The sequence below is a fragment of the Pan paniscus genome, chromosome 10 (genome assembly GCF_029289425.2).
Source record: "Pan paniscus chromosome 10, NHGRI_mPanPan1-v2.0_pri, whole genome shotgun sequence".
Taxonomy (NCBI): domain Eukaryota; kingdom Metazoa; phylum Chordata; class Mammalia; order Primates; family Hominidae; genus Pan; species Pan paniscus.
The window spans coordinates 108,640,567-108,668,197 of NC_073259.2; the positions used below are offsets into that span (position 1 = coordinate 108,640,567).

Below are 27,631 nucleotides of genomic sequence, written 5' to 3' on the forward strand. Positions count from 1 at the left end.
GAAGGGCTCACTTTATATAGATAGTTAGCTGTTGAAAAAAAGTTTGATGTTCAGCATGTCTTCTTTGTTACACACACAGAGAATTTAGAAAAGCACTGTGATCCCAGTAACATTACATATACTGTTCTACAGGTTGCTTTTGTTCACTTAACAAAATAGACATATTTTCGTATCAGTGCATATAGCTCTATGTTATTCTTTGAAGTGGTTAAATGAGTCTACTGTATGAATGTCCCATTAGTTATTTGAGCAGTTCCCTGTTAATGGATAGTTAGATATTGTTCTTATATTTTTTATGTTAGTGTTTATATATGTTCCCATACATTCTTTTAATCTATCATGTGTAAAGGCAAACTGATCTTGAGTTCGTTAAAAAAAATTGTATGCCACAAAATTTTTGACAAACTAAAAATTATGTCTAATATAAAATTAAGTTATTCAGGTTGGATCTCTGCCAAACATTTCAAAAGGAAAATTTCAAATAAAAAAAGATTCTCAACAAAGTCTCTATATTTTTCAAATAACATGTAATGTTTTATTAAACTGTAAACATTTTATTTTTCTCTTAAAACTCTATCTGCAATAGAAGCATCTGTTGCATTTAGGAGTAATTCTAGTACTAATTTTAACTCTGATTTCATAGTGACATAGAAGAAATGAAGACTGTTAACCACCTTAAGGATCTTATTTTTAAAAGTATAGAGTGCAGCAAAATAGAAACATATAATATTGCTATATCCCTAAATTGGGGAGATGATTCAGGGAAGACTTTGGAGGAATAGAATCTAGACAGGTAAGGGTGAGTCTGGAAAAGAGGTGTAAGAAGAGCATAGATGGATCAGCAAGTGCGAAGACCTAGAGGTGAAAGCATGGCGCTCAGAAGGATCTTTAACAAGTTCACTAAGGCTGAAGTGTAAGAGTCAAGAGACAGGGCTGGTGAGGATCCTACAAATCTTTGTTAGCTTGGTTAAGGAGTTTGGGCTTTATCCTGAAAACACTGGGCAACCATTAAGGGTTATAAGCAGGGCAGTAGTAAAATGTCCTTGGATCAGAGTTGTGAAAAAATCATTCTGGCTGTGGTTCATGAAGAACAGGGTTGCAAGGCTGGAGAAAAGGTGACTGTTTCAGTAAACCTGGAGAAAGATGATGGTGGCTTGAACTAGAGGAGTGGCTGTAGGTATTGAGAAAATTTAGAGGTAGAAGCAACAAGATATGGTCACTGTTCTGGCTGAGGAAAGATGGGGCAGGTGGAGGTGTGAGAGAGGAGGGAATTAAGAATGTCCTGGTAACTTAGTGAATTTTAATGGTGTTCCCTGAGATGGTAAACACAGGCAGCCTCTGTAAACATATAAATGAGTGAATGGATGGATGAATGATAGATGTACAAAGGCAGGACCATTTGATGAGGAGGAGGATGATAGTAAATACATAGCACTTGCGGTAGGTTTAACCTATCAGTTTTTTTCTTCTTTTGCATGCTTTATATAGCTGGTGCTCTTTTCTTCATTATTTCAACAGATTAGGTTAGCTGCATCTTCTAATTGTATATCATATTTTGGATACATATTACTTTCTCTAGGTCAAGTGTCTTGGCAAATCTTCCTTTCTTCACGTAAGATGTGTATTGGCGGCAGCCGCGGGAGGTCCAGACACAGGTGGCCATGGAACTTGCTGGTAATAGAGGACACATCTCTTAACTGGGTTGCTCTAAGAACTGATGCCTAAACCATCTCAGCATGGCGTATAAAGGAGAAGGTGGGCATGGCCAGCCTCCCTCAGCTACACTGTCTCAGGTTAGCCCTGGAAGTCTTTACACACGTAGAACCCATACCCATTATATATGTATGGCATCTGACTTTTTCTACCCAAATATGGGAGGTGTGGAAAGCCACATTTACCAGCTCCCTCAGTGCCTGATTGGAAGAGGGGATAAGGTTATAATTGTCATCCATGCTTATGGAAATCGAAAAGGCATCCATTACCTCACTAATGACCTCAAAGTCTATTACGTGCCTCTGAAAGTCATGTATAACCAGTCTATGGCCATGACCCTCTTTCACAGTCTGCCATTGCTCAAGTACATATTTGTTCAGGAGAGAGTCACAATAATCCATTCACATAGTTCATTTTCTGCCATGGCCCATGATGTTCTCTTCCATGCCAAGACAATGGGGCTTCAAACAGTCTTAACAGACCATCCCCTTTCTGGATTTGCTAAGGTCCATTCAGTGCTTACAAACAAACTTCTAACTGTGTCTCTTTGTGACACAAGCCGTATCATTTGCGTTTCTTATACTAGTAAGGAAAATACCGTACTACGAGCAGCACTGATTACTGAAATAGTGTCTGTCATTCCTAACGCTGTAGATCCTACTGACTTCACTCCAGACCCATTTAGAAGGCATGATAGTATAACTATTGTTGTCAGCAGACTTGTTTACAGAAAGGGAACCAATTTGGTTAGTGGTATTATACCCAAACTCTTGTCAGAAATATTCAGATTTAAATTTCATAATTGGAGGAGAGGGACCAAAGAGAATCATTTTGCAAGAAGTTCCGGAAAGATACCAGTTGCATGACAGGGTGCATCTTTTGGGAGCTTTAGAACACAAGAATGTTAGAAATGTCTTAGTTCAAGGACATATTTTTCTTAATACCTCCCTTACTGAAGCATTCTGCATGGCGATCATGGAAGCAGCCAGCTGTGGTTTACAGGTTGTAAGTACCAGGGTTGGTGGAATTCCTGAGGTGCTTCCAGAAAATCTTACTATTTTATGAGAAACTTCAGTAAAATCTTTGTGTGAGGGATTGGAAAAAGCAATTTTCCAACTGAAGTCAGGGGCATTGCTGGCTCCAGAAAATATCCGTAACATAGTAAAGACTTTCCACACCTGAAGGAATGTTGTGGAGAGAACTGAAAAAGTATATGACCAAGTATCAGTGGAATCTGTGTTGCCAATGGACAAACAACTGGACAGACTTATTTCTCACAGTGGACCAGTAACAGGCTACATCTTTGCTTTGTTGGCTGTTTTCAACTTCCTCTTCCTCATTTTCTTGAGATGGATGGCTCCAGATTCTATCATTGATACTGGAATAGATGCCACTGGGCCAAGGGGTGCCTGGACTCATAAATGTTCTCACAGTAAAAGAGGGGGTGAGAATATTAAGATATCTAAAACCAGGTAGAAGAGAGCCTACATTGTAAGATTTTAAACATTTGTAATAGTTGTATTAAGACTATGGAAAATAACCTGCTTTTGGGGGGCTTGTGTTTTTTATTAGTTTTTTATAAGTTAATTTAGTAAGTTATGCTACTTCTATATCATTCAGTGTTTTCTTTTGAGGAAAGATAAAAACTTAGGCAATTCCTGAGTGTAGAAACCTTGCACTTATTTAAAATTTAGAAGAGAACATTTAAACCATTCAGGTATTAAATTTTTCAGACTACTGAAATCCCTGTAGCAGAGATGTTTTAACATTATATTTTGAGAGCTTTGGGTGCTGAAGGGCCAAACATTTTCTGGGCATTTTTTTGGCCAGTTTTTAATGTTATACCATTAGTTAGACACTCACTAGATGTTTACAAGTTTTCTTCAGGGAAGTACAACAACTATATGAACTATTTTAAGTCATGTTTATATACATTTATTAGAAATCTAAGTCATGCCTTTAAACATTTATTAGGTTCACTCAGTAGGTGTTAACATAAAATTAACAGGTTCCTTGAGTAAGATAGTCCATCAGTTACCAGCACATTTTGAGCACCTGCTATATGTGGAATGTTGAACTAGATGCTTCCTGCCGTTAAGGACCAGAAACGCATTAACTCTTTGTCATTCAAATGGCTTATTTCATCATAGTCATGGTTGATATAAGATATATAGCCTACATGCCAAAAATGCTCATGCCAGTTAATGCCAGGAAAAAAATCACCGACACACTACTAGTACTTCTTTGATCCTGTTCTATGCATTCTCCTAGGTAGAGCCTTCATCTTCCGTTGTGTTGATGAAGATATTTTTTGCTTTTTAAATACTAGGGACTGATATCACTGTTGATAGTGCAGAGAAACCCTCCATAATTAAGTTTTCTGTAAAAGCCTTCGTGTTTTCTGAGCAGAATGTACGAGGTGTGCCATCCCAAAACCAGCTGCTACCCTGTCCTTTTAATGTAAGTCACTCTCCTTTGCTGTGGCCTTGCTGATGTCTGATAAGTATTGTCAGTGTGCAAAAGGCTTTATTTCAGAATGTTTTATTTATAGCAAACCAAGTCTGAAAGTTTTAAGAACACAGTCTTTGTGGGTGGATGTTATTAACTGTAATTGTTGTTGCCCAGAGCCATGGGTTTTTTAACCCCAAATTATCCACATGGTGTGTATTATTCTTTGAACTTTTAAGGTTTTTGTGAGAAAAGGACTGTGAAATCAAAACAAGGAGGCACTTGTGGGTGCACTAGATAGATTCCATCAGTATTGTGATTATGAGATTTTAAAAAATGACAAAATTCACAAAACTTACTACTTTCTAAAAAGTAACATGTCTGTTAACTGGTTGTACTGATATAAAAAGAAATATATTTGTGTTTTGTTTGCACTAAAATGCAAAAGCAAGAGTCCAGTTTTTAATATCTAGAAGTTAGGGAGTTCTTTTGTTGGAGAAAAATGGACTGATCTAAACCATTCATTCTTGTTGAGATTTTTATGTGTAGGAACTCACATATAAACATGAAATAACCACTGCCAATATTCACGGTAAAGTGAGAAACTATAACATTATTTTACTTAACAGGTTTTAAAGGCATACCACTGTTTTTTCCTTATTTTTTGCTTAATTTTTAAAAATTGTCATTTAATTCTTAAATTGTCATTTATTTGAGATGGAAATGAGATTTAAAGTTAGTTGCCTTTGCATGTAAAATATATAACTTGCAAATTAAAATATTTTTATTTTTTTAAACAAGTGGAAGTAAATTTGTTTTACATAAATCTTAATTTTCAACTTTCCTAGATACTGTCACACGTGCCCATGTGAAGAGACCACCAAACAGGCTTTGTGTGAGCAAGAAAGCTTTTCAATCACCTGGGTGCAGGCGGACTGAGTCTGAAAAAGGAGTCAGCAAAGGGAGATAAGGGTGGGCAGTTTTATAGGATTTGGGTAGGTAGTGGAAAATTACAGTCGAAGGTGGTTTTTCCCTTGCGGGGCGGGGGCTGGGGTTACAAGGTGCTTGGTGGGGAACTTCTGAGACTCATTGTCCAGGAGAAGGAATGTGACAAGGTCAGTTGATCTATTAGGGTGGGGCAGGAGCAAATCACAATGGTGGAATGTCATCAGTTAAGGCAGGAACTGCCTATTTTCACTTCTTTTGTGGTTCTTCAGTTGCTTCAGGCCATCTGGATGTATACGTGCAGGTCACAGGGGATATATGATGGCTTAGCTTGGGCTCAGAGGCCTGACAGATACCTTAATTGTAACTGTCAGTGTTGCACTGGTCAGTATTTGGAAACACATTGTTCTACCCTGCTACTTACATTGATTTGAAAGTTAATTTACAGTGATGAGGAATTTATGAAAAATATATTTCTTTTGATGTTTCAAAAGGTTGCCCATGACAAACTGATTTGTTAAAACATGCTACATGTTCAAAAATAAAGACCAGAATGACGAAAAAACCCAGAGTGTATTAGCTTCTAGTTACGGCTGTAACAAATTACCACAAATTTAGTGGTTTAAGACGACACAAATTCATTATCTTACGGTTTAGAAATCAGAACTCAGGGTCTTTCAGTGCTAAAAGGTGCTGACAGGGTTGTGCTGTGTTTGGAGCCTCCAAGGGAGAGTTCTTTTCCTTTCCCAGTTTCCGCTGACACTTGCATATTCCTTGGCTCCCTCCTCCGTCTTCACAGCCTGCAGCGTAGCACCTCAGATCTCTCTTTGATGCTCTTCCATCATGACTTCTCCTCCTGTCTCTTTGCAGCTGTCCTCACATCACCTTCGGTGACTCTGACCCTTCTGCATCCCTCTTGTTTTTCTTTACCCCCAAGAGAGGGTTCTTGGATCTCATGCAAGAAAGAATTCGGGACAAGTCCATAGAGTAAAGCAAAAGAAAATTTATTAAGAAAGTAAAGGAATAAAGAATGGCACTCCATAGGCAGAGCAGCTCTGCATCCCTCTTACAGGAACTCCTGGGACTACATTGGGTCCACTAGGAAAATCTCCCACCTCAAGAGCCTTAATTAATCTGAAAGGTCCCATTTGCTTTGTAAGGTCACATATTCACAGGTTCTGAGGATTAGGATGTAGACAACTTTGAGAGCCATCATTCTGTCTACTACACATGGAGTTTACTTAAGATGTAAAAATGTTTGTGCCCACTGGGGCAGTTGTATGAATTCCTGAGTAGCTCATTTATCAGAATCCTTGCCCCTTGGCAGAGCTGTTGTCCTGTTAACTTGGAACCTCTACCTACACAGAAACCTTAGTCATTTCTTTCTTTCTTCCTTCCTTCCTTCCTTTCTTTCTTTTTTTTTCTCAGCTCACTGCAACCTCCACCTCCCGGGTTCAAGCGATTCTCCTGTCTCAGCCTCCCTAGTAGCTGGGACTACAGGTGTGTGCCACCATGCCGACTAATTTTTTTTGTATTTTTAGTAGAGACGGGGCTTCATCATGTTAGCCAGGATGGTCTTGATCGGATCTCATAATACATCTGCCTTGGCCTCTCAAAGTGCTGGGATTACAGGCATGAGCCACCGCACCCAGCCGTCATTTTTTTTCCTAGTAATTCCTCTGGTATATCAGGCAGCTCACTTGACATGCTAGCACCTTGACCGTAATCACTGTACATATTTTACCTGGAATATGTTGGGTGAGAGGCAAAATTATGTATCAATTCAGATCACATAAATAATAATAAGAAATAATAAATGATATCAAAAGAGGTCCCCCAGCAGATGCTGTTCACTATGTGGCTGCTTCTAAACTTTACTGTCACATTTCATCGATAGCAGAAACATTGTGGAGAAGGGAGACAATCAGTTTTTCCTAGGGGTTTTCACATTTCTCCTACAAAAACTGTTTCCTAAACTCCAGGCTTGAATACTTCTATCAACTCTATTTCCAATAGCAATCCAGGAAAACTTATGCTTGGCTAAGCAGTGTACAGGAATAGCTCAAAATAGTAAAAGGCACCATACAGGCAAGTAATAGGGAGAAATGTGAATTCAAGGGCTAAAGATATAATCAGAATTAATTCAGGCCAATCAGGAAGGGCTACTAGAAAGAGATGAATCAAAAAAGTTACAAGCCTAGATTAGTTAAGATCATGAAGCAACTCTCCAACTGTTTCTTCTCTGTCTCCTTTGCTGACTCCTTCGAAGTGTAAATGTTGGATTTTCACAGGTCTTGTTCTTAGACCCTTGTCACTTCCTTTTCCATTTCCCTCAGATGATGTCATTCTTTCCAATGGCTTTAACTCCCAAGTATTTGCTGACAATTTTTAATCTCCTCCTGAATTTTTTTCTTAGTTCTAGATTCATATTTCCAACTGCCTACCCGACATTCCTACTTGAATGTCTTTTTTTTTTTTTGAGACAGAGTCTCGTTCTGTCACTCAGGCTGGAGTGCAGTGGTACAATCTAGGTTCACTGCAACCTCCGCCTCCCAGGTTCAAGCAATTCTTCTGCCTCAGCCTCCCGAGTAGCTGGGACTATGGGTGCTGCTGCCATGCCCAGCTAAATTTTGTATTTTCAGTAGAGACAGGGTTTCATCATGTTGGCCAGGATGGTCTTGATTTCAAGACCTCATGAACCACCCGCCTTGGCCTCCCAAAGTGCTGGGATTACAGGCCTAAGCCACTGTGCTCGGGCCCTACTTGAATGGTTTTTTTTTTTTTTTTTTTTGAGACGGAGTCTTGCTCTGTTGCCTAGGCTGGAGTGCTGTGGTGCAATCTTGACTCCCTGCAAGCTCCGCCTCCTGGGTTCACGCCATTATCCTGCCTGAGCCTCCCAAGTAGCTGGGACTACAGGCACCCGCCACCACACCTGGCTTTTTTTTTTTTTTTTTTTTGGTATTTTTAGTAGAGATGGGGTTTCACCGTGTTAGCCAGGATGGTCTCGATCTTCTGACCTCATGATCTGCCCGCCTTGGCCTCCCAAAGTGCTGGGATTACAGGCGTGAGCCACTGCGCCTGGTCCTACTTGAATGTTTTTAAAGGCTTCCTGAAACAAACCAAAACACAGCACTCTTTTTTTTTCTTCCCCCAAGATGGAGTCTTGAGTCTTGCTCTGTCACCCAGGTTGGAGTGCAGTGTAGCAATCTTGGCTCACTGCAACCTGTGCCTCCTGGGTTCAAGCAATTCTCCTGCCTCAGCCTCCCAAGTAGCTGGGATTACAGGTGCCCACCACCATACCTGGCTAATTTTTGTATTTTTAGTAGAGACGGGGTTTCACCATGTTGGCCAGGCTGGTCTTGAACTCCTGACCTCATGATCCACCCACCTTGGCCTCCCAAAGTGCTGAGATTATAGGCGTGAGCCACCACACCCAGCCAACACAGCACTCTTGACCCATGTATGCTGTGTATCCAGCTTCAGTTTGTTCATCACCCTCATCTCAGTAAATGCTGCCTCTGTCTCTGCTCAAATTCCCTAAGCCTGAAACAGTAGTTCTTGACACTCTGCTCTTACATTCCTCTCCTTTACCCCATCATCTCTGACAGTTGCCAAATCCGTTTGTTCTTAACTCCAAATATATGTCAGATCCATCTCCTTCTTTCCAGTGGAGACTGTTAGATTCTAGCTCAGTCACCATTGTTTGTCACTGAACTACTGCAGTGGACTCTTCCCTCTTCCACACTACTCTCCCATCTCATTTCTTATACAGTGTTTCTTTGGCTCTCACCTTTTCTACCCCTACTTGTTTCTCCTTCTCTCACTGTTTCCCTAGTTCTTTTTCCTACATATTCATCCACTTTTCCCCCTTTTCTCTGTTAAACGCATCACTGTTTCACTCCACCCTTTCTCTTTCTTCCTCGGATTTCCTTTAAAACTGTGAATTAGATCATGTCGCTACTCTCTTAGTTAAAATTCATTAGGGGCTTTCATTGCATTTAGGATAATATCTGGTGGGGGACTTCAATAAACCAATAACAACACTAGACAGGTCATCAAGACAGAAAATCAACCAAGAAACAATGGATTTAAACTATACCTTGGGACAAATGGACTTAACAGATATATACAGAACATTTCATCCAACAACAGCAGACAGAATACACATTCTGTTCAACAGCGCATGGAACTTTCTCCAAGATAGACCATATAGTAGGGCATAAAACGAGCCTCAGTAAATTTAAGAAAATTGAAATTATATCAAGCACTCTCTCAGACCACAGAGGAATAATACTAGAAATCAACTCCAAAAGGAACCTTCAAAACTGTGCAAACACATGGAAACTCAATAGCCTGCTCCTGAATGAGCACTGGGTCAAAAACGAAATCAAGATGGAAATTTAAATGTCATTTGAACTGAACTACAGTAGTGACACAACCTATCAAAACCTCTAGGATACAGCAAAGGCGGTGCTAAGGAAGAGGAAAGTTCATTGCCCCAAATGTGTATATCAAAAAGACTGAAAGAGCACAAACTAATACTCTTAAGGTCACACCTCTAAGGAAATAGAGAAACAAGAACAAACCAAACCCAAACCCAGCAGAAGGAAATAACCAAGATCGTAGCAGAACTAAATGAAATTGAAACAAAAAAATACAAAAGATAAATGAAACAAAAAGCTGGTTCTTTGAAAAGATAAATAAAATTGATAGACCATTGGCAAGCTTAATGAAGAAAAGAAGAGAAAAAATCCAAATAACCTCACTAAGAAACAAAACAGGAGATATTACAACTGGCAACACTGAAATATAAAAGATCATTCAAGGCTACTATGAACACCTCTATGCACATAAACTAGAAAATCTAGAAGAGATGGATACATTACTGGAAAAATACAACCCTCCTAGCTTAAAACAGGAAGAATTAGATACCCTGAACAGACCAGTAACAAACAGTGAGATTGAAATGGTAATTAAGAAATTACCAACAAAAAAGAAGTCCAGGACCAGATAGATTCACAACAGAACTCTACCAGACATTCAAAGAAGAATTGGTACCAATCCTTTTGACACAATTCCACAAGATAGAGAAAGAAGGAACCCTCCCCAACTCATTCTATGTAGCCAGCATCACCCTAATAACAAATCCAGGAAAGGACATAACCAAAAAAGAAAACTACAGACCAATATCCTTGATGAACATAGACACTAAAATCTTTGTAATTGACAAAATACTAGCCAACCGAATCCAACAACATATCAAAAAGATAAACCACCATGATCAAGTGGGTTTTATACCAGGGATGCAAGGATGGTTTAACATATGCGAGTCAGTAAATGTGATACAGCACATAAACAGAATTAAAAGCAAAAATCACATGATCATTTCAGTAGATGGAGAAAAAGCATTAGGCAAAATCCAGCATCCCTTTCTGATTAAAACTCTCAGCAAAATCGGCATACAAGGGGCATACCTTAATATAATAAAAGCCATCTATGGACAAACCCACATTCAACGTAATGCTGAATGGGGAAAAGTTGAAAGCATTCCCTCTGGGAACTGGAACAAGACAAGGATGCCCACTCTGACCACTCCTCTTCAACCTAGTACTGGAAGTCCTAGCCAGAGCAGTGAGACAAGAGAAAGAAATAAAGGGCATCCAGGCCGGGCGCGGTGGCTCACGCCTGTAATCCCAGCACTTTGGGAGGCTGAGGCGGGTGGATCACAGGGTCAGGAGATCGAGACCATCCTGGCTAACATGGTGAAACCCTGTCTCTACTAAAAATACAAAAAATTAGCCAGGTGTGGTGGTGGGCACCTGTAGCCCCAGCTACTCGGGAGGCTGAGGCAGGAGAATGGTGTGAACCCAGGAGGTGGAGCTTGCAGTGAGCTGAGATCGTGCCACTGCACTCCAGCCTGGGTGACAGAGCGAGACTCCATCTCAAAAAAAAAAAAATAAAATAAAATAAAGGGCATCCAAATCGGTAAAGAGGAAGTCTAACTATTACTGATTGCTGACAATATGATTGTTTACCTTTAAAACCCTAAGGACTCCTCCAGAAAGCTCTTAGAACAGATAAAATATTGGGGGAACCCACCCTCAATATTTCAGTGTAGGTTCTTTCTATTTTCCATAAGTGTCAGCTGGCTGAGAAATAAAGAGAGACAGTACAAAGAGAAGAATTTTACAGTTGGGCTGCCAGGGGTGACATCACATATCGGTAGGCCTGTGATGCCCTCCTGAGTCTCAGACCAGCAAGTTTTTATTAAGGGTTTCAAAAGGGCAGGGAGTGTAAGAACAAGGAGTAGGTACAAAGATCACATGCTTCAAAGGGCAAAAAACCAGAATTACTAATAAGGGTCTAACAAAGATCACATGCTTCTGAGGGAACAGGACAAAGGGGAAAAGCAGAACTAATAAGGGTCTATGTTCAGCAGTGCAGGTATTGTCTTGATAAACATCTTAACAGAAAACAGGGTTTGAGAGCAGAGAACCAGTCTGACCACAAATTTACCAGGGCGGAGTTTTTTCCCACCCTAGTAAGCCTGAGGGTTCTGCAGGAGACCAGGGCATATCTCTGTCCTTATCTCAACTGTGTAAGACAGACATTCCCAGAGCAGCCAGTTATAGACCTCCCCCCAGGAACGTATTCCTTTCCCAGGGTATTAATATTAATATTCCTTGCTAGAAAAAGAACTTAGCAATATCTTTCCTACTTGCACATCCATTTATAGGCTCTCTGCAAGAAGAAAAATATGGCTCTTTTTGCCTGACCCTGCGGGCAGTCAGACCTTATGCTTGTCTTCCCTTGTTCCATAAAAATCACTGTTATTCTGTTCTTTTTCAAGGTGCACTGATTTCATATTGTTAAAAAACACGTTTTACAATCAATTTGTAGAGTTAACACAATTATCACAGTGGTCCTGAGGTGATGTACATCCTCAGCTTACGAAGATAACAGGATTAAGAGATTAAAGTAAAGACAGGCATAAGGAATTATAAAAGTATTATTTGGGAACTGACAAATGTCCATATTAATATGAAATCTTCACAATTTATGTTCATCTGCTGCGGCTCCAGCCGGTCCCTCCGTTTAGGGTCCCTGACTTCCAGCAACAATAAAAATTCAGCAAGGTTTCTGGATACAAGCTTAATGTACACAAATCAGTAGCTCTTCTATACACCAACAGCAACCAAACAGAGAATCAAATCAAGAACTCAACCCCTTTTATAATAGCTGCAAAAAAAAAATGAATATACCTAACCAAGGAGTCAAAGACCTCTACAAGGAAAACTACAAAACACTGCTGAAACAAATCATAGACAACATGAACAAATGGAAATACATCCCATGCTCATGGATGGGTAGAATCAGTATTGTGAAAATAACCATACTGCCAAAAGCAATCTACAAATTCAACACAATCCCCATCGAAATACCACCATCATTCTTCACAGAATTAGAAAAAACAATTCTAAAATTCATATGGAACCAAAAAAGAGCCCACATAGCCAAAGCAAGACTAATCAAAAAAGAACAAATCTGGAAGCATCACACTACCTGATTTCAAACTATATTATAAGGCCATGGTCACCAAAACAGCGTGGTACAGCTACAAACATAGGCACATAGGAAATGGAACAGAATAGAGAACCCAGAAATAAACCCAAATACTTACAGCCAAATCATCTTTGACAAAGCAAACAAAAACATAAAGTGGGGGAAAGGACACCCTTTTCAACAAATGGTGCCGGGATAATTGGCTAGCCACGTGTAGGATCCTCATCTCTCACCTTACACAAAAATCAACTCAAGATGGATTAAGGATTTAAACCTGAGACCTGAAACTATAAAAATTCTAGAAGATGACACTGGAAAAACTCTTCTAGACATGGGCTTAGGCAAGGATTTAATGACCAAGAACCCAAAAGCAAATGCAGTAAAACAAAGATAAATAGCTGTAACCTAATTAAACTAAGGAGCTTTTAGTTTGTATAGCAAAAGGAACAGTCAGCAGAGTAAACAGACAACCCACAGAGTGGGAGAAAATTTTCATAAGCTATACATCTGACAAAGGACTAATATCCAGAATCTACAACAAACTCAGACAAATCAGTAAGAAAAACCCAAACAATCTCATCAAAAACTGGGCTAAGGACATGAATAGACAGTTCTCAAAAGAAGATATACAAATGGCCAATAAAAATAAGAAAAAATGCTCAGTATCACTAATGATCAGGGAAATGCAAATGAAAACCACAATGTGATACCACCTCACTATTGCAAGAATAGCCATAATCAAAAAATCAAAAAACAATAGATGTTGGCATGGATGCGGTGAATAAGGAACACTTCTACACTGCTGGTGGAAATGGAAACTAGTACAGATGCTGTGGAAAACAGTGTGGAGATTCCTTAAAGAACTAAAAGTAGAACTACCTTTTGATCCAGCAATCCCACTACTGGGTATCTACCCAGAGGAAAAGAAGTCATTCGAAAAAGATACTTGCACATGCATGTTTATGGCAGCAAGATTCACAATTGCAAAATCATGGAAACAACCCAAATACCCATGAATAAATGAGTACAGAAACTGTGTGTGCGCTCCCCCCCACCATATAGATAATATATGATGGAATATTATGCAGCCGTAAAAAGGAATGAATTAACAGCATTTGCAGTGACCTGGATGAGATTGAAGACTATTATTCTAAGTGAAGTAACTCAGGAATGGAAAACCAGACATTGTGTGTTCTCACTGATAGGTGGGAACTATGCTATGAGGACACAAATGCATAAGAATGATGCAATGGACTTTGGGGACTTGGGGGGAAGAGTGGGAGGGGGGCAAGGGATAGAAGACTACAAATATGGTGCAGTGTATACTGCTCGGGTGATGCATGCACCAAAATCTCACAAATCACCACTAAAAAACTTACTCATGTAACCAAATACCACCTGTACTCCAATAACTTATAGAAAAATAAAAAATAAAAGTAAAAAATAAAATTATGTATTCATTTAGGTATTTGCTATTTTCAGTCTTCTCAACTGGTATATTAACTCCATAAGGGCAGAAACATGTCTTTTATATTCATCACTGTGTCTCTTGCCTATGGCGTCCAGTTCAGTAAAGGAGGTGAATAAATAAATAAGCGTATACCACATGAAAAAAGATCACAGCGCAAACAGTTAAATAGCCCCAGAAATAAGTATAACTTTTAGAGAGGACATTGAGGAGACAGGTTGAAGGGAATGAAGGGACTATGTTAAATAAATTCCTAAATATTTATTCTAGCAAAGTGAGTTGTCAGTCACAAATTTTTATCTGAGTGTCCTGCCAATTATGATGTGGGTATTTTAAAGCTTTTACTCTCATTTATAACTATCTTTATTTTTGTGTTAGTAAAAGCAGCTTTCCAAATTATGCCTAATGATATCTGAGTATTACTAGCTTTGTTTTCTTATCTCTTTAATTGGATAAATTATATCAAATGAACTACAATTATGTCTCATCACCATATTCATAATTCATTTGTTAAGTGCTAACTGTGTATCTGGTACTTTATAGGTATCGTCTCATTTAATTTTTTATAGCAGCCATAAGAAGGAAATGGTCATATTTCATTTTACAGATCAGAACACTGAGGCTCAGAGAAGTTAACTACTCCAAAGTCATATAGCCAGTATTTTCTGGAGCTGTAATTCAAATCATATGTGTTCAATACCTTCTACTACCCCATTGCTGTCTTTATGGTGAGTTATTTTAGTACACATTAAGAAATACATGAAATATGATTGGTATAGATATAGTATTTCTATTTTCTTTATTAGGCAGTTAGGAAACATTTAACTCAAAATTTTAAAGCTAAGAAACTTTTTTTCTGAGTAAATCAGAAAGGATGTTTTCTTCAACTATTTTTCTAAATGAAGCATTAAAAAAGGATGAAATATTTTGACATACAGAAAGGCATACAGACTAGTATAATAACACCTTTGTTCTTACCGCTTATCTTGAAATAAAATCTTACTGGTACAGTTGAAAGGCCCTTGTGCATTCCTCCCCAGGGTCATTTTCCTCTCTCTTCCTCAGTAGTAACCGCGATCTCAACTTGATCCTATCCTTGCAGCTTGTGTATCTTGGCGATAATCTGGTGGCTGAGGGCTGAGTGGATGGGTGGCACAATGGCAATTAATGTTATTCTTTTTCCTGAAGAAACTTACCTTATTTCTTTGCTTTTTTTTGTTTGCTACTCTTCCTGGTTGACTTCAGATTTGTAACAGATGGAGCCATGACATTTTGAATTCTCCCCATCATACCATATAACTTGAGAAAGGATTGAAAATGTGTAAGTTTCAGATCCTGTATTTTTGGGACGAAGGATCGGTTCAGTAGTTGGTGTTTTTAATCCCATTATGGTATGAAGTCAAATTAGAATGAAGAGCCTTAATGCAAATAATCTTGAGTACCTCATGACTTTTTAAAAATTTTTAAAGATGAGTGGGTTGGGCTCAAATTCTGGTCAAATTTCAGGTGGATGAGCACATTCTGTGTTTCCAACATTTTCCTCGGATTTTAAAAGTTAAGTATAGTATTCCTAACTTTGTATGATCTATGCATAAGAGTGTCTTGTGAAAGATTCCCAACAGGTTTAGAGTGGAGTTTAGACTTGATTACGTGAGAGGTCTTCCCTCACCCTCGCGAAATCTAAGGGAAAAGACTTCCTCAAGTTGGCAAAGAATTGAAATAGACTTCTTCAAAAAGACAGAAAGACAAAAACAAAAAATAGGGACAATATGTTGCTAATTAAGATGCATAATTAAATGTTACTGGTTCAGTGTAACTGATTTATATGAAACAAATAGAGATTTTTAGGGAATGATAGAAAAGAGGAAAATAGGTAATAAAATGAAGGAGAAGCAAGAAATGTGATTGTGATACGTATCGAGGAATGGGGCTAAAAAGCTACTCTTGGGAATAAATGCCTGAGACACAAAAATATCTTGGAAAGATGATAGTGAATGACTAGAAAATACCAAAGACTGGCTCTTAGTATCTGTTATATAGTGAGTACTCATTACTTAATTGATGATTGACTGATAAAATCTCATCAATGAAAAGCACATGCTCATGTATATTATAGCTTTTCATGTATGAAGATACATAATAACTTCTCTGCATACTATTTTTTAAAGAATTTGTTTTTTAAAGTTAATCCAGATGGTTATATTTTTGTCATCTTAAAAGTAGTTTTTTCTGTTATGCAAGAAGGATGATTTTAAAAATGTATGTGAAGACTCTTGCTAAAGTTCAAGTGACCAAATATTGTGCATAAATTCTTTATTTCTTTCATAAAACTAATTTTGTTGAATTTTCCATAAAAAGTGCAGTGACTAAACATTCTTGTGATAGCTTCTTTGTGAATGTGTCACTGTTCTTGATTTGCACACGCCTTATAATTTAGGCTTTCTTTTGTTTTGGGCTGGCAGCTCCAACTGTTAAAGCTCTTGTCTGATTATGTGGAACTCCATTTTAATAGGAGCAGCTTCTTTGCTGCATTTTTAAAAAATGGTCTTGGAAGCTTCTTACTTCCGAGAAGTGGATCTTTGTTGCGGACAAAGGGTTATTTATGCTAAAGGAAAATGTATTCCCCACTGAATTAGCTCGTGGGAAGCATAACAAGCTCATTAGGAATGCTCACTTGTACTTTGGCCTTTTGCTGTGGTGGAGAGAAGGGAAAATGACATCAAAAAGGACATTCTATTGTCTTTTGCCTTCCTGCAAAGAAAATGTGTTATAATATTAGGCTTTTCAGTATGGTTTAGCTCAGGTTCAACTTTGGTACTAGAAGAAATGTTCCTGAAAGGAAAGTGGTATGTATAGTTGACACTGTGCATGAGGTATGTCTGATATAACTTAGAGGAAAAAATAACTTTTTCTTGGAAAGTAATAGCATTATAGCTTTGTAATTATTATATATTTTTTCTTAAAATATTTTAAAGATGGTTTATAATAAAACTAGACTAGCTTATTATGCTGCTATGAGCAATAAAAAATCCTAGGTTTTTATAGTCTATACTGTTGAATGTTTTTAAACTCTTCACTTTTATCCCTTTGAAAATATAGGAAAGAATTGCATTTACCTAATTCAATGAATTAAAGTATTTTTTTCCATGTAGATTTCAAGAATACTACTTTGGAGCTAAAATTGCTGTTTCTTTTTTGTCTTTGGAAAATTATTATGGGGAGGCATTGAGCATTTTGGTTCACAGTTAAAATTGATGTTTATCTTTATTAGCAGAATAAGCTTATAGTCAAGTTTGTGAATTTATGCAAAGTGCATATGACCTGTTAGGACTTTGATGACAGTCAGATAAAAGATACTTGACTTTCAATATCAGTTGTTGTAATATTTATATTTACATTATATTCACAGGGGAAAATAAAATTCTGGGAGACTTTTATATGAGCTAAGTTTTGTTGATTTTTTTTCAAAACTGTCCAGATGGTTCAAGAATTACTTTGATGCTAATGCCAGAAAATACATATTATATTAAAGTCTGTTTCAGGTTTTCCTTTTTCAAATGAGTAGTCCTTTATGAAGTAAAAAGGAGTGATATGAATTTTCTTATACTCAGACTTTTCTAACTAGAAGAAAAAGTTTTGCGTTTGCAGTCGAGTAAACACATTCCTAAATCTTGTAATTTGGGGGTTTGGGGGAGTAGCAAAACTGCCACTGTTAACTGTATGTTAATATTTTGTTCTTTTTTCAGAAAAGAAATTTCATTTCAATATAGGTGACTATGCAGCCTGCAATTCAAGTAAGTTTTTTTCTTGGAAACAATATTTAAATTATGAGATTAATATAATTGAACTGTAATAATTAGCAAAGATAAAATTATCACAGTGTTCTTATTGTGCTAGTTTTTTTAAGCATCACATTTTAATAACACATACTATATTTTGACTTTCTAGTTCTCAAAAACGTTCAGTTCTAAGCTTTTGTTTATACTGAATATTTGTAAAATTCAAAAATACCTTAGGGTTATCTCTTCTCAGCCTTTTGGCTAAGATCAAGTGTAAAAATACCTTAGGGTTGGTAGGTCTGTCTTATTTATACCACTGTGGGAAAAGAGGTGGAATATTTTGTGGTTTTCCCCTCATTACAATTTAGTATGTATTTACAGTTAAAAGAGCTTTCAGTGAAAACAAATATATGTTTTTAAATTTCAGATAGTTGTTCATGTGCTCTATAAATGCCTGTATATGACTGGCCATTACAATTTTAAAGAGTGGGTTTTTGTTTTTTTTTTGTGGAGGGGTGCAAGCTGGGTATAATGAGACAATCAGAATAGCCTTATATCTGAATGATTTCCAGGGTTGGTGTTTGCTATATTATTCTTATTTTTTAAGTTTTCTTTCTTTTGTATAAAAAGCACATGATTGAATATTAACTTAAAAATAAAAGTCACATTGAAGGTCTGCCTGGAAAGAAGCAAGCAACTGATAATAAAATTTGCCTTGGGAAGTAAAAACTTGCATCAATTAGATTTCAGTTCTGATCCTAGTTCTGCCCCTTTGATTCCGAGATTCTGGCAAGTTATCTTACTTCTGAGTCTCTGCTTCCTTACCTCTATGATGAGGATAATAGTGATTAACTTGAGGGTAGTTTTGAGGAATCAATGAGATAACATGTGCAAATGGACTGCTAGAATATATATTGCCTGTAAGCACGTCAGAAGTTTGGTTGTATCCTTGATATGATAAAATTTTCCAGATATAAACCTAGAGATAGTACCTGTGTCATAAAAGTCAGTCTTTCCTTCCCCTCCTCCTTCTTCTCTTCTTTCCTTTCCTTTCCCGTATCAATTTAACAGTGGATGACAGCCTAGAGAAGAGAATTTATCAAATGGTTAAGAACAGCCCTGCATGTGACCCTGTTGTCCACCTTCCCATACTCTGCAGCTGTAATCTCCTACTCTACTAAATACAGTTCCATCATACTTTTCCTTTTGGGACTGGGGAGTCCATGACTGTCTCCCAGAAGGTCTTATTCTTCCCCTTTGGGTCCTCTCACATCCACTTGCATATGCTTAGAACTCTGTTATTACTCAAAATCATTTTTGACCTGATTACTTCTATTCATCCTCTTTTTATCCAGTCTCAGGAATGTCATAGTTTCTTATCAATTATATTTTCTTGATTCCTTATAGAGTGTTTTCTATTGTTGCCACATTGCCCATGTTTTTTCTTATTTCTACACTAATGGCCATTTATATTTTCTTAACATGGTAGATTCTTTCATAGTTTGTCTAATGATTTCATAAAATCTTCTCTGATCCAGATTCCAAGATCTGTCTTTATTGATTTTTTTTTCCAAGACTATCCTCCCTTCACATGTCTCATGGAGGTTTTTGCTGCTGCATGTGAGGACTTCCCAGGATTTCCACCTCTTTCTCTGCCAATTATATTAGACAGTTACTTGGTTATTAAGTGCCTTGCAGAGAGGAGACATCCAGTGAATAGCTGTTATTAATTGATGTCTTACTAATTTAATACTTCAAGATATTTCTTGCCATTCATCTGTGTCCTTCATTCTGATTAATAAATAAACATATAGTATAAAAGCCAATGGACAATAGTTCTTAACCTTTCTGGGGTCATAGTCCCATTTGAAAATCTGACAAAGGCTATGAAGTCACTCTCTGTGAAAAGGCCCATTTGTATATAGGCATAAAATTTTGCCTAAATGTAAGCAAGTGCAAGTACCTAAGTTAATCTGTAGAGTACCCATGAATTAAATATCTCTTAATGACAATATGACAGCTTTCAGCATGTTTGAGAACAATCTTCATACATGCAGTTTTTGTTAATATCTGACTTTTAATACTAATTTCTACTGACTAGCCCAGGTTATTACTAAAGTCGTCTGCTTGCAATAATAGGAAAATCCAACATGTACTCTTCTCTCTAATGTGACAAGAAGTAAAAATGACTTTTTAAAAAATGTTAGCATCTCCATTTTCATACATGATTTTAAAAAAACCACCCTCTTAATTTATGCCCTTCTTTCCTTGACAAACATTTACATCTGCTCTGCTTTTTTTCAGCTCAACCAGATGGTTAATGGACAAATAACATATTCCATTGACTGTCAAATACAATTGATTGTAAGATACATTTTGATTTTGATGGTACAAAGAGTCATTTGCTAATATCTATTCCTCAATTATTGAACAAATATGTTTGAATACTATGTGGTAAGCATTACACTGAGTCTCAGGATTATAATAGAAATAAGATATGCTTATAAAGGGAAGAATTAGTAAAGCGTTACTGTACTTCCTTGGAAATAATTTTAAGAGAATTCAGGGAAATAAATAACATCATTTTCCTATTCATAGGATCCTCATATATTTAGGAATTCATTTCCCAATCCCTACCTTAATTCCTGAAGTAAATGTCCCTTAAATAACTTACATTTCTTTTTTGTCTTTGATGGGGTTTTTTAATTTACTTTTATTTTATTTTTTATTTTTTATTAGATTTCCCTACCCCTGCATGCCTCTTGAGTGTATTCATTTTCTTTGTTTGCCTTGGGGTTAAAAACAAAAAAAAAACTTGTTTATTTCTCATCATGGGAGATTGGAAGTAGTTTCCCCCACTCCCCGCCACCAGTTTGTTGTATTACCTATGGCATTGCTATAGCTTTTGATCTGGTATAGTAAGACTTGCCTCAAATTAACCTCAATAAGCTTAGTATATTTTAAGAGGAAAATGGTCTATATTTAAAAATCAAGAAAGGACTAGATTCACTTGGTATTCCTTTTACTTACAGTTCTTTTTTAAAAGTTTGGTTTTTAAAAAAAAAATTTTTTTTAAGCCATCACAGACTACAGAGTAGTTAAGTGTAGTACAAAGAAATTTGTTTGCCTGAGCCATTTGAGAGGAAGTGGCGACTCTAATGCACTATTACCTCTGAATATTTTAGTGTGTATTTCTCAAAAACAAGGACATCTTCCTACACAACCACAATGAAATAGTCAGAATCAGGATATTAATGCTGCTGCTGTACTACCATTTAATACGCAGGCCACTTTCAAGTGTTGCCAGTTGTCTCAATAATAACCAGCTCAGAATTATGTGTTGCATTTAGTTTTCATGTCTCTTCAGTTATTAGGCTGGAACAGTATCTCAGTCTTTGCTTGTCTTTAATTACCTTGATACTTTTGAATATTCCCGACCACTTATTTTGTAGAATGTCCCTCAATTTGGATTTGCTTGATGTTTTTTCATGACTAAACTCAGGTTATGCATCTTGGGCAGGAATTTTTATCATTGCCTCCTATCAGGTAGCATATGATTTTGATTTGTCCCATTATTGATAGAGTTCACCTCCATTATTTGGTTCCGATGCTGTCTGTCAGGTTTCTGAACTGTAAAATTACTCCTTTTCCCTTTGTAGTATTTTTTATGCAGGTACTTTGAAACTATGTAAAAATCCCATTCTTGTCAAAATTTCAGTGTATTCATTTATATCTGTGTTAACTCATAGTTTCCTATTTTATTCAGTGTGGTATAATCCATTTCTATCATTTATCTCAATGCTCAAATTGCCCCCAGTTCAGCCAGTAGAAGTCCCTTCATGCTGGCTTATGTGTCCTTTTGGCATTCTTTGAGCGTTTCTTTACTTTCAGATAAGAGATATTTGAATTCAACACCAAAGGATTCATTCTTACTTCTCTCATTCCATATTTGTACCTGTCTTCAGTGAGAAGATTGGCTCCCATTTGATAAATCCTCATGTGTGTTACCATTCTTTTATTGTTGCTGCCACCCACACCCTGGGTAGATGCTCAGCTCACTTGGACTCTGACACTCTGTATTGGGACGTTCCCCCTTTGCACCTGTTAGATGCCCTCTTTATCCTACTCAGGGTCTGACATCTTGCACAGGGCTGTCCCCATACCCGGATGCCCACTCACCTCACTCATGCTCTGACTCTCCATTCCAAGCCACCCCACTCTTGGAATCTCCTATGCGTTTCTCTTAGGCTCTAATATTCCTTTCTAAGTTGTTCAGTAAGGAGAAGGACAAGAGATATTTATATCTGTTTTAAAAAGTGACTTCATAATGACATGATTACTTCTTTTACCATCTGAAGAATTGATACAGCCTTTTCTATGAATAATCTTACATTAAAGAATAATCATATTTCAAAATTTTGCAAGTGTCGATTATAACATCTATAAAATTATAAAATTTATAGAGTGTCAGTTTTTATTCTAAACTCTCAGTTGTTCAGGTAGTATTTCATGCTTTGTGGACCAGTAGGCAAAATTGAGATACTATGCAGTTACTTATATAACAACCATTTTAAAATGTACAAACTATTCTTAGCTTCTGGGCTTACAAAATAGGTGAGACAAGATTTGCCCCATGGACTATAGTTTGCCACCCACTTGTTTTAAACTAAAGTACTTATAAATTTTTTTAAAGATGACACTGTTATTATGATTTGAAGTTTACAAAATGCCATTTATGCTTCATTCATTCATTTATTCATTCATTCAACAAATGTTTATTGAGTCTCTGCTATCTGCTAGGCCCAATGCCAGATGCTACAAACATGTATTTTATAAGGCAGGAATCACTAACCCATCTTACAGCTAGGATGTTAAGACTCTGGTCAAGTAACTTGTTAAACTTACTCAGCTAACAAGTGAAGGAAAAATATTATTTGTTGAATTCTACCCTCTTGGCTCAATAGTAGAATCCATTCATTAATTAGGGGTTTTCTTACATTGACCACAGTACTGAATATTGAAAATGTCTTGGCTGGGCACAGTGGCTCATGCCTATAATCCCAGCACTTTGGGAGTCTGAGGCGGAAGGATCGCTTGAGTCCAGGAGTTCAAGACCAGCCTGGGCAACATAGGGTGATCACATCTCTGCAATACATAAAATTAAAAACTTAGCTGGGTGTGGTGGCATGTGTCTGTGCTCTCAGCTACTCGGGAGGCTGAGGTGGGAGGATTGCTTGAGCCTGGGAGTCGAGGCTGCAGTGAACCATAATCGCATCACTGCACTCTAGCCTGGGCAACAGAATAGGACTAATACTTTGCTTCTAATTTATATATTTGCTGTGAGCTACAGCAGCTTTTTATATGTGTCTATTATGTATGATTTATGCTTCATCATTTAAATATTGATATGGATTATGATGACTTTTAGCAAAGGTTTTATTCATTCAGTTGATTGATTTTTTTTTTCTTTAGGTATGGTTTGGAGAAGATCTGCCTCTAAGTCCTCGGAGTCCTCTGACTCCCAGACACGGACCAGGATTGGCTAATGTTTGTCAGTACGATGAGTGGATAGCTGTGAGGCATGAAGCCACTTTGTTGCCCATGCAAGAAGATCTGTCAATCTGGTTATCTGGTTTATTAGGTGAGGCTTGAAACAATACCCAAAATTGTATTATCTTATTCAATATGCATTTATTGAGAGCCTTACTCTTTGTCAAGGAGTGATTGTTACAGATGCTGGGGATACTCCAGTGAATGAAATATTCAGTGCCCTTGCTCTCACCCAGGTTACATTTCAGCTGGGGAAATAGTCTGATTCACCCTGAACCTTGGGTCTTGAATAGTAGGAAATTTGCGATTTAACCGAAGAGGTCAGTAAGCTTTGAATAATGAACATTTTCACTGTTAATATTAAAATCATCTTTAAAAATTGTATTGGTCTAATTTTTTTTTTTACTGATTTCCTCCCGCCTCGACCCACCTTAGTCTTGTATAAGCCATGAACTTTGAGTGAAACATATACTGTAGGTTAAATGATTACAATTTTTGAGGCATTGAAGGATAGAGCCATATGAAACCTAGGAAGAAATGTCAGGTTGGAGAATGGCATTGTATTTTTTACTCTATTAGAGAATATGATGAATGCTTTAAACTTTCTCCCCAGAAAAATTTTACTTTAAATAATTTTATGTAGAATTCTAAAGTTTTCCTGAAAAAGAATATCTTAAAAGATACAGCCCTTCCAAGATAATTAAATACCAAATACCCACTGTAGTTGTCTATTATCAGTTTGATGGATAATATTTAGAGTTTATTATGTAATAATAATGTTTTTAAAGAAGACATTCTAGAAGTAAAAAGTTAGTATTCCCTGGGTATTTGTTATGGTATTGTCTTTAATTTTAAAATTGCAACCAAGTCCATCTTATTTATAGAGACTGTTTTTCTTGTGCAAGGAATATTAATATGCAGTGAATTTATTTCATTTTAAATGAAATAAAATCGATGTCAGTTTTCTTTATTTTTTCTGTACTTCTACATTACAGATATTTTTGTTTCAGTATCATTAAGTTAACTGGCCATTATTTGCTATTTTAACTGTACCTTCTAAGAGTAAGTATTTAGAGTCTGATCTGATATTTTTCTAGTGTTTTGCTGTAATCTGATTCTATTTAATTAATTTTAACCATATTGTTTTTATGTTTCTAGAAGATTCTTAACTTTGAAATATGTTTTTAGGTATTAAAGTTAAGGCAGAAAAATTATTGGAAGAACTTGATAATGGAGTACTATTATGTCAACTGATTGATGTTCTTCAAAACATGGTGAAAACATGCAACTCTGAAGAATCAGGGGTAAGTAAATGTTCGACAGTATTGATTTTATGTCTTGGTACATATTAATTTATGTACACTTCTTATCTCTAGAAGGTTGTAAACTTCCATGCCAACTGGCTATGAGATGTTGAATAATTTACTTAACCCTTTTCAAGATCTGGAAAAATGTTCTCTTTCATAAAATGAGATTAACAGTTACCTTAGGATTTATTTGTGAGAGTTCAATCAAATTAAATGGGTGAATGTATAGATGGTGTCTAACATAGTGCTTGATGCATAGTAGATCCAGCTCTTCTTGAGAACATTAACATAACTTCCTTGTAGAATTGTTGTGAGGGTTAAATGGGAAAAGAGCTTGTGATGGTTCCTGGCACACAAGTAGCAGCTGCTATTATTATTATTTTCTTCTTTATATATTCTCCATATATTGCATTAGTGGTAAATTTTATAAATATTGATTGGATAAATAATACATTTTTTAGACAGTTTTCATTCATTAACCCTGAAGTCATGATTTGAAGTAGATAAGGTTTCCTGTCTTTTCATCAAATGTAGGTATTCTCAAGAGTTTGGAGTCTGGAAATTTACACACAGTTGGTGGAAATATAAAGGAGTATCATCATTCTGGGGGATAGTGGATGATATGTGTATATATATATAATATATATATCACTGAAAATAAAGTATATCTTGTAAAAAATATTTTTTGGGTACATACTAGGTGTATATATTTATGGGGTACATGAGATATTTTGATACAGGCATGCAATAAGTAATAATCACATCATGGAAAATAGGATATCCATTCCCTCAAGCATTTATTCTTTGTGTTACAAGCCATCCAATTGTACTCTTTTAGTTATTTTTAAATGTACAGTTAAATTATTATTGACTGTAGTCACCCTGTTGTGCTATCAAATACTAGGTCTTATTAATTCTTTCTAACTATATATTTTTTGCACCCTTAACCATCTCCACTTCCCCCCACCTGCCACAACCCTTCCCAGCCTCTGCTAACCGTCCTTCTACTATCTCCGTGAGTTCAATTGTTTTGATTTTTAGCACCCACAAATAATTGAGAACATGTGGTGATTGTCTTTCTGTGCCTGATGTATTTCACTTAACATAATGACCTCCAGTTCCATCCATGTTGTTGCAAATGACAGGATCTCAGTCTTTTTAGTAGCTCAGTGGTACTCCATTGTATATATGTGCCACATTTTCTTTACCTAGTCATCTACTGATGGACTTTTAGGTTGATTCCAAATCTTGGTTATTGAGAACAGTGCTTCAGGAAACATGGGAGTGCAGATAGTCTCTTTAATATACTGATTTCCTTTCTGTTGGGTATATACCCAGTGGGTTGTTGGGTCATACGGTAGCTCTATTTTTAGTGTTTTGAGGAACCTCCAAACTGTTCTCCATAGTGGCTGTAATAATTTATATTACCACCAGCAGTGTATGAGGGTTCCCTTTTCTCCACATCTTTGCCAGCATTTGTTATTGCTTGTCTTTTGGATAAAAGCCATTTTAATTGGGATGAGATATCTCATTGTAGTTTTGATTTGCATTTCTCTGATGATCAGTGATGTTGAGCACCTTTTCATATATCTGTTTGCCATTTGTGTGTCTTTTTGAGAAATGTCTATTCAAATCTTTTGCCCATTTTTAAATTGGATTATTAGATTTTATCCTACAGAGTTGTTTGAGCTCCTTATATATTCTACTTATTAATCCCTTGTCAGATGGATTGTTTGCAAATATTTTCTCCCATTCTTTGGGTTGCTCTTCAAGGTGTTGTTTCCTTTACTGTGCAGAAGCTTTTTAACTTGATATGATCCTATTTATTTTTGATTTGGTTGCTTCTGCTTATGGGGTATTACTCACGAAGTTTTTGCCCAGACCGATATCCTGGAGAGTTTTCCCAATGTTTTCTTGTAGCAGTTGCATAGTATGAGGTCTTAGATTTAAGTCTTTAATCCAGTTTTATTTCATTTTTATATATGGTGAGAGATAGGGGTCAAGTTTCATTCTTCTGCATGTGAATACCCAGTTTTCCCAGCAGATTTTATTGAAGAGCCTGTCCTTTCTTCAATCTATGTTCTTAGCATGTTTGTTGTAAGTGAGTTCACTGTAGTTATCTGGATTTATTTCTGGGTTTTCTTTTCTGTTCCATTGGTCTGTGTCTCTTTTTATGCCAGTACCATACTGTTTTGGTTGAAGTCAGGTAATGTGATTCCTCCAATTTTGTTCTTTTTGTTCAGGATAGCTTTTGACTATTCTCGGTCTTTTGTGATTCTGTATAAATTTTAGGATCTTTTTTCCATTTCTATGAAAAACATCATTGGTATTTTGATAAGGATTGCATTGAATCTGTAGATTGCTTTGAGTAGTATGGCCGTTTTAACAATATTGATTCTTCCAATCCATGCACATGGAATATTTTTCCATTTTTTGGTGTCCTCTTCAATTTTTCATTAGTGTTTTGTTTATTGTAGAGATATTTCACTTCTTAGCTTAAGTTAATTCCTAGGTACTTAATTTTATTTGTGACTGCTGTAAATGGGATTACTTTTTATTTCCTTCTCAGATTGTTGGCACAAAAATGCTACAGATTTTTGTATGTTGATTTTGTGTCCTGAAACTTTACTGAATTTGTTTATCAGCTGTAATTGTTTTTTTTTTGAGTGTGGGGTCTTTAGGTTTTTCTAACTATAAGATCGTATCATCTGCAAACAAGAATATTTAACATCCTCCTTTCCAGTTTGGATGCCAAATCTTTCTTTCTCTTGTCTAATTACTCTAGCTAGGACTTCCAGAACTGTGTTGAATAACAGTGATGAAAGTGGGCATCCTTGTTGTGGTCCAGACCTTAGAGG

General features: G+C 36.7%; 1 protein-coding gene and 1 pseudogene across 20 annotated transcripts in view; both read left to right on the top strand.

The window, feature by feature from the left end:
• Positions 1-27,631, top strand: part of GAS2L3 (growth arrest specific 2 like 3) — a 51,209-nt gene that overhangs the window by 3,362 nt on the left and 20,216 nt on the right. For 3 of the 20 annotated variants that reach the window (XM_055096025.2, XM_055096027.2, XM_055096035.2), the window contains 5 exons: positions 14,745-14,865; positions 15,383-15,458; positions 17,884-17,931; positions 23,389-23,557; positions 24,655-24,770. In XM_055096025.2, coding sequence (XP_054952000.1) covers positions 17,914-17,931; positions 23,389-23,557; positions 24,655-24,770 — 303 coding nt within the window. In that variant the 5' untranslated portion in view covers positions 14,745-14,865; positions 15,383-15,458; positions 17,884-17,913. Of the gene's footprint in view, positions 1-1,579; positions 1,794-5,009; positions 5,157-14,744; positions 14,866-15,382; positions 15,459-16,565; positions 17,011-17,883; positions 17,932-23,388; positions 23,558-24,654; positions 24,771-27,631 lie in introns of those variants that run through there. The other 17 variants (XM_055096033.2, XM_055096028.2, XM_055096026.2 and 14 more) reach the window with 13 other exon arrangements.
• Positions 1,737-3,189, top strand: LOC100992300 (phosphatidylinositol N-acetylglucosaminyltransferase subunit A-like; annotated as a pseudogene).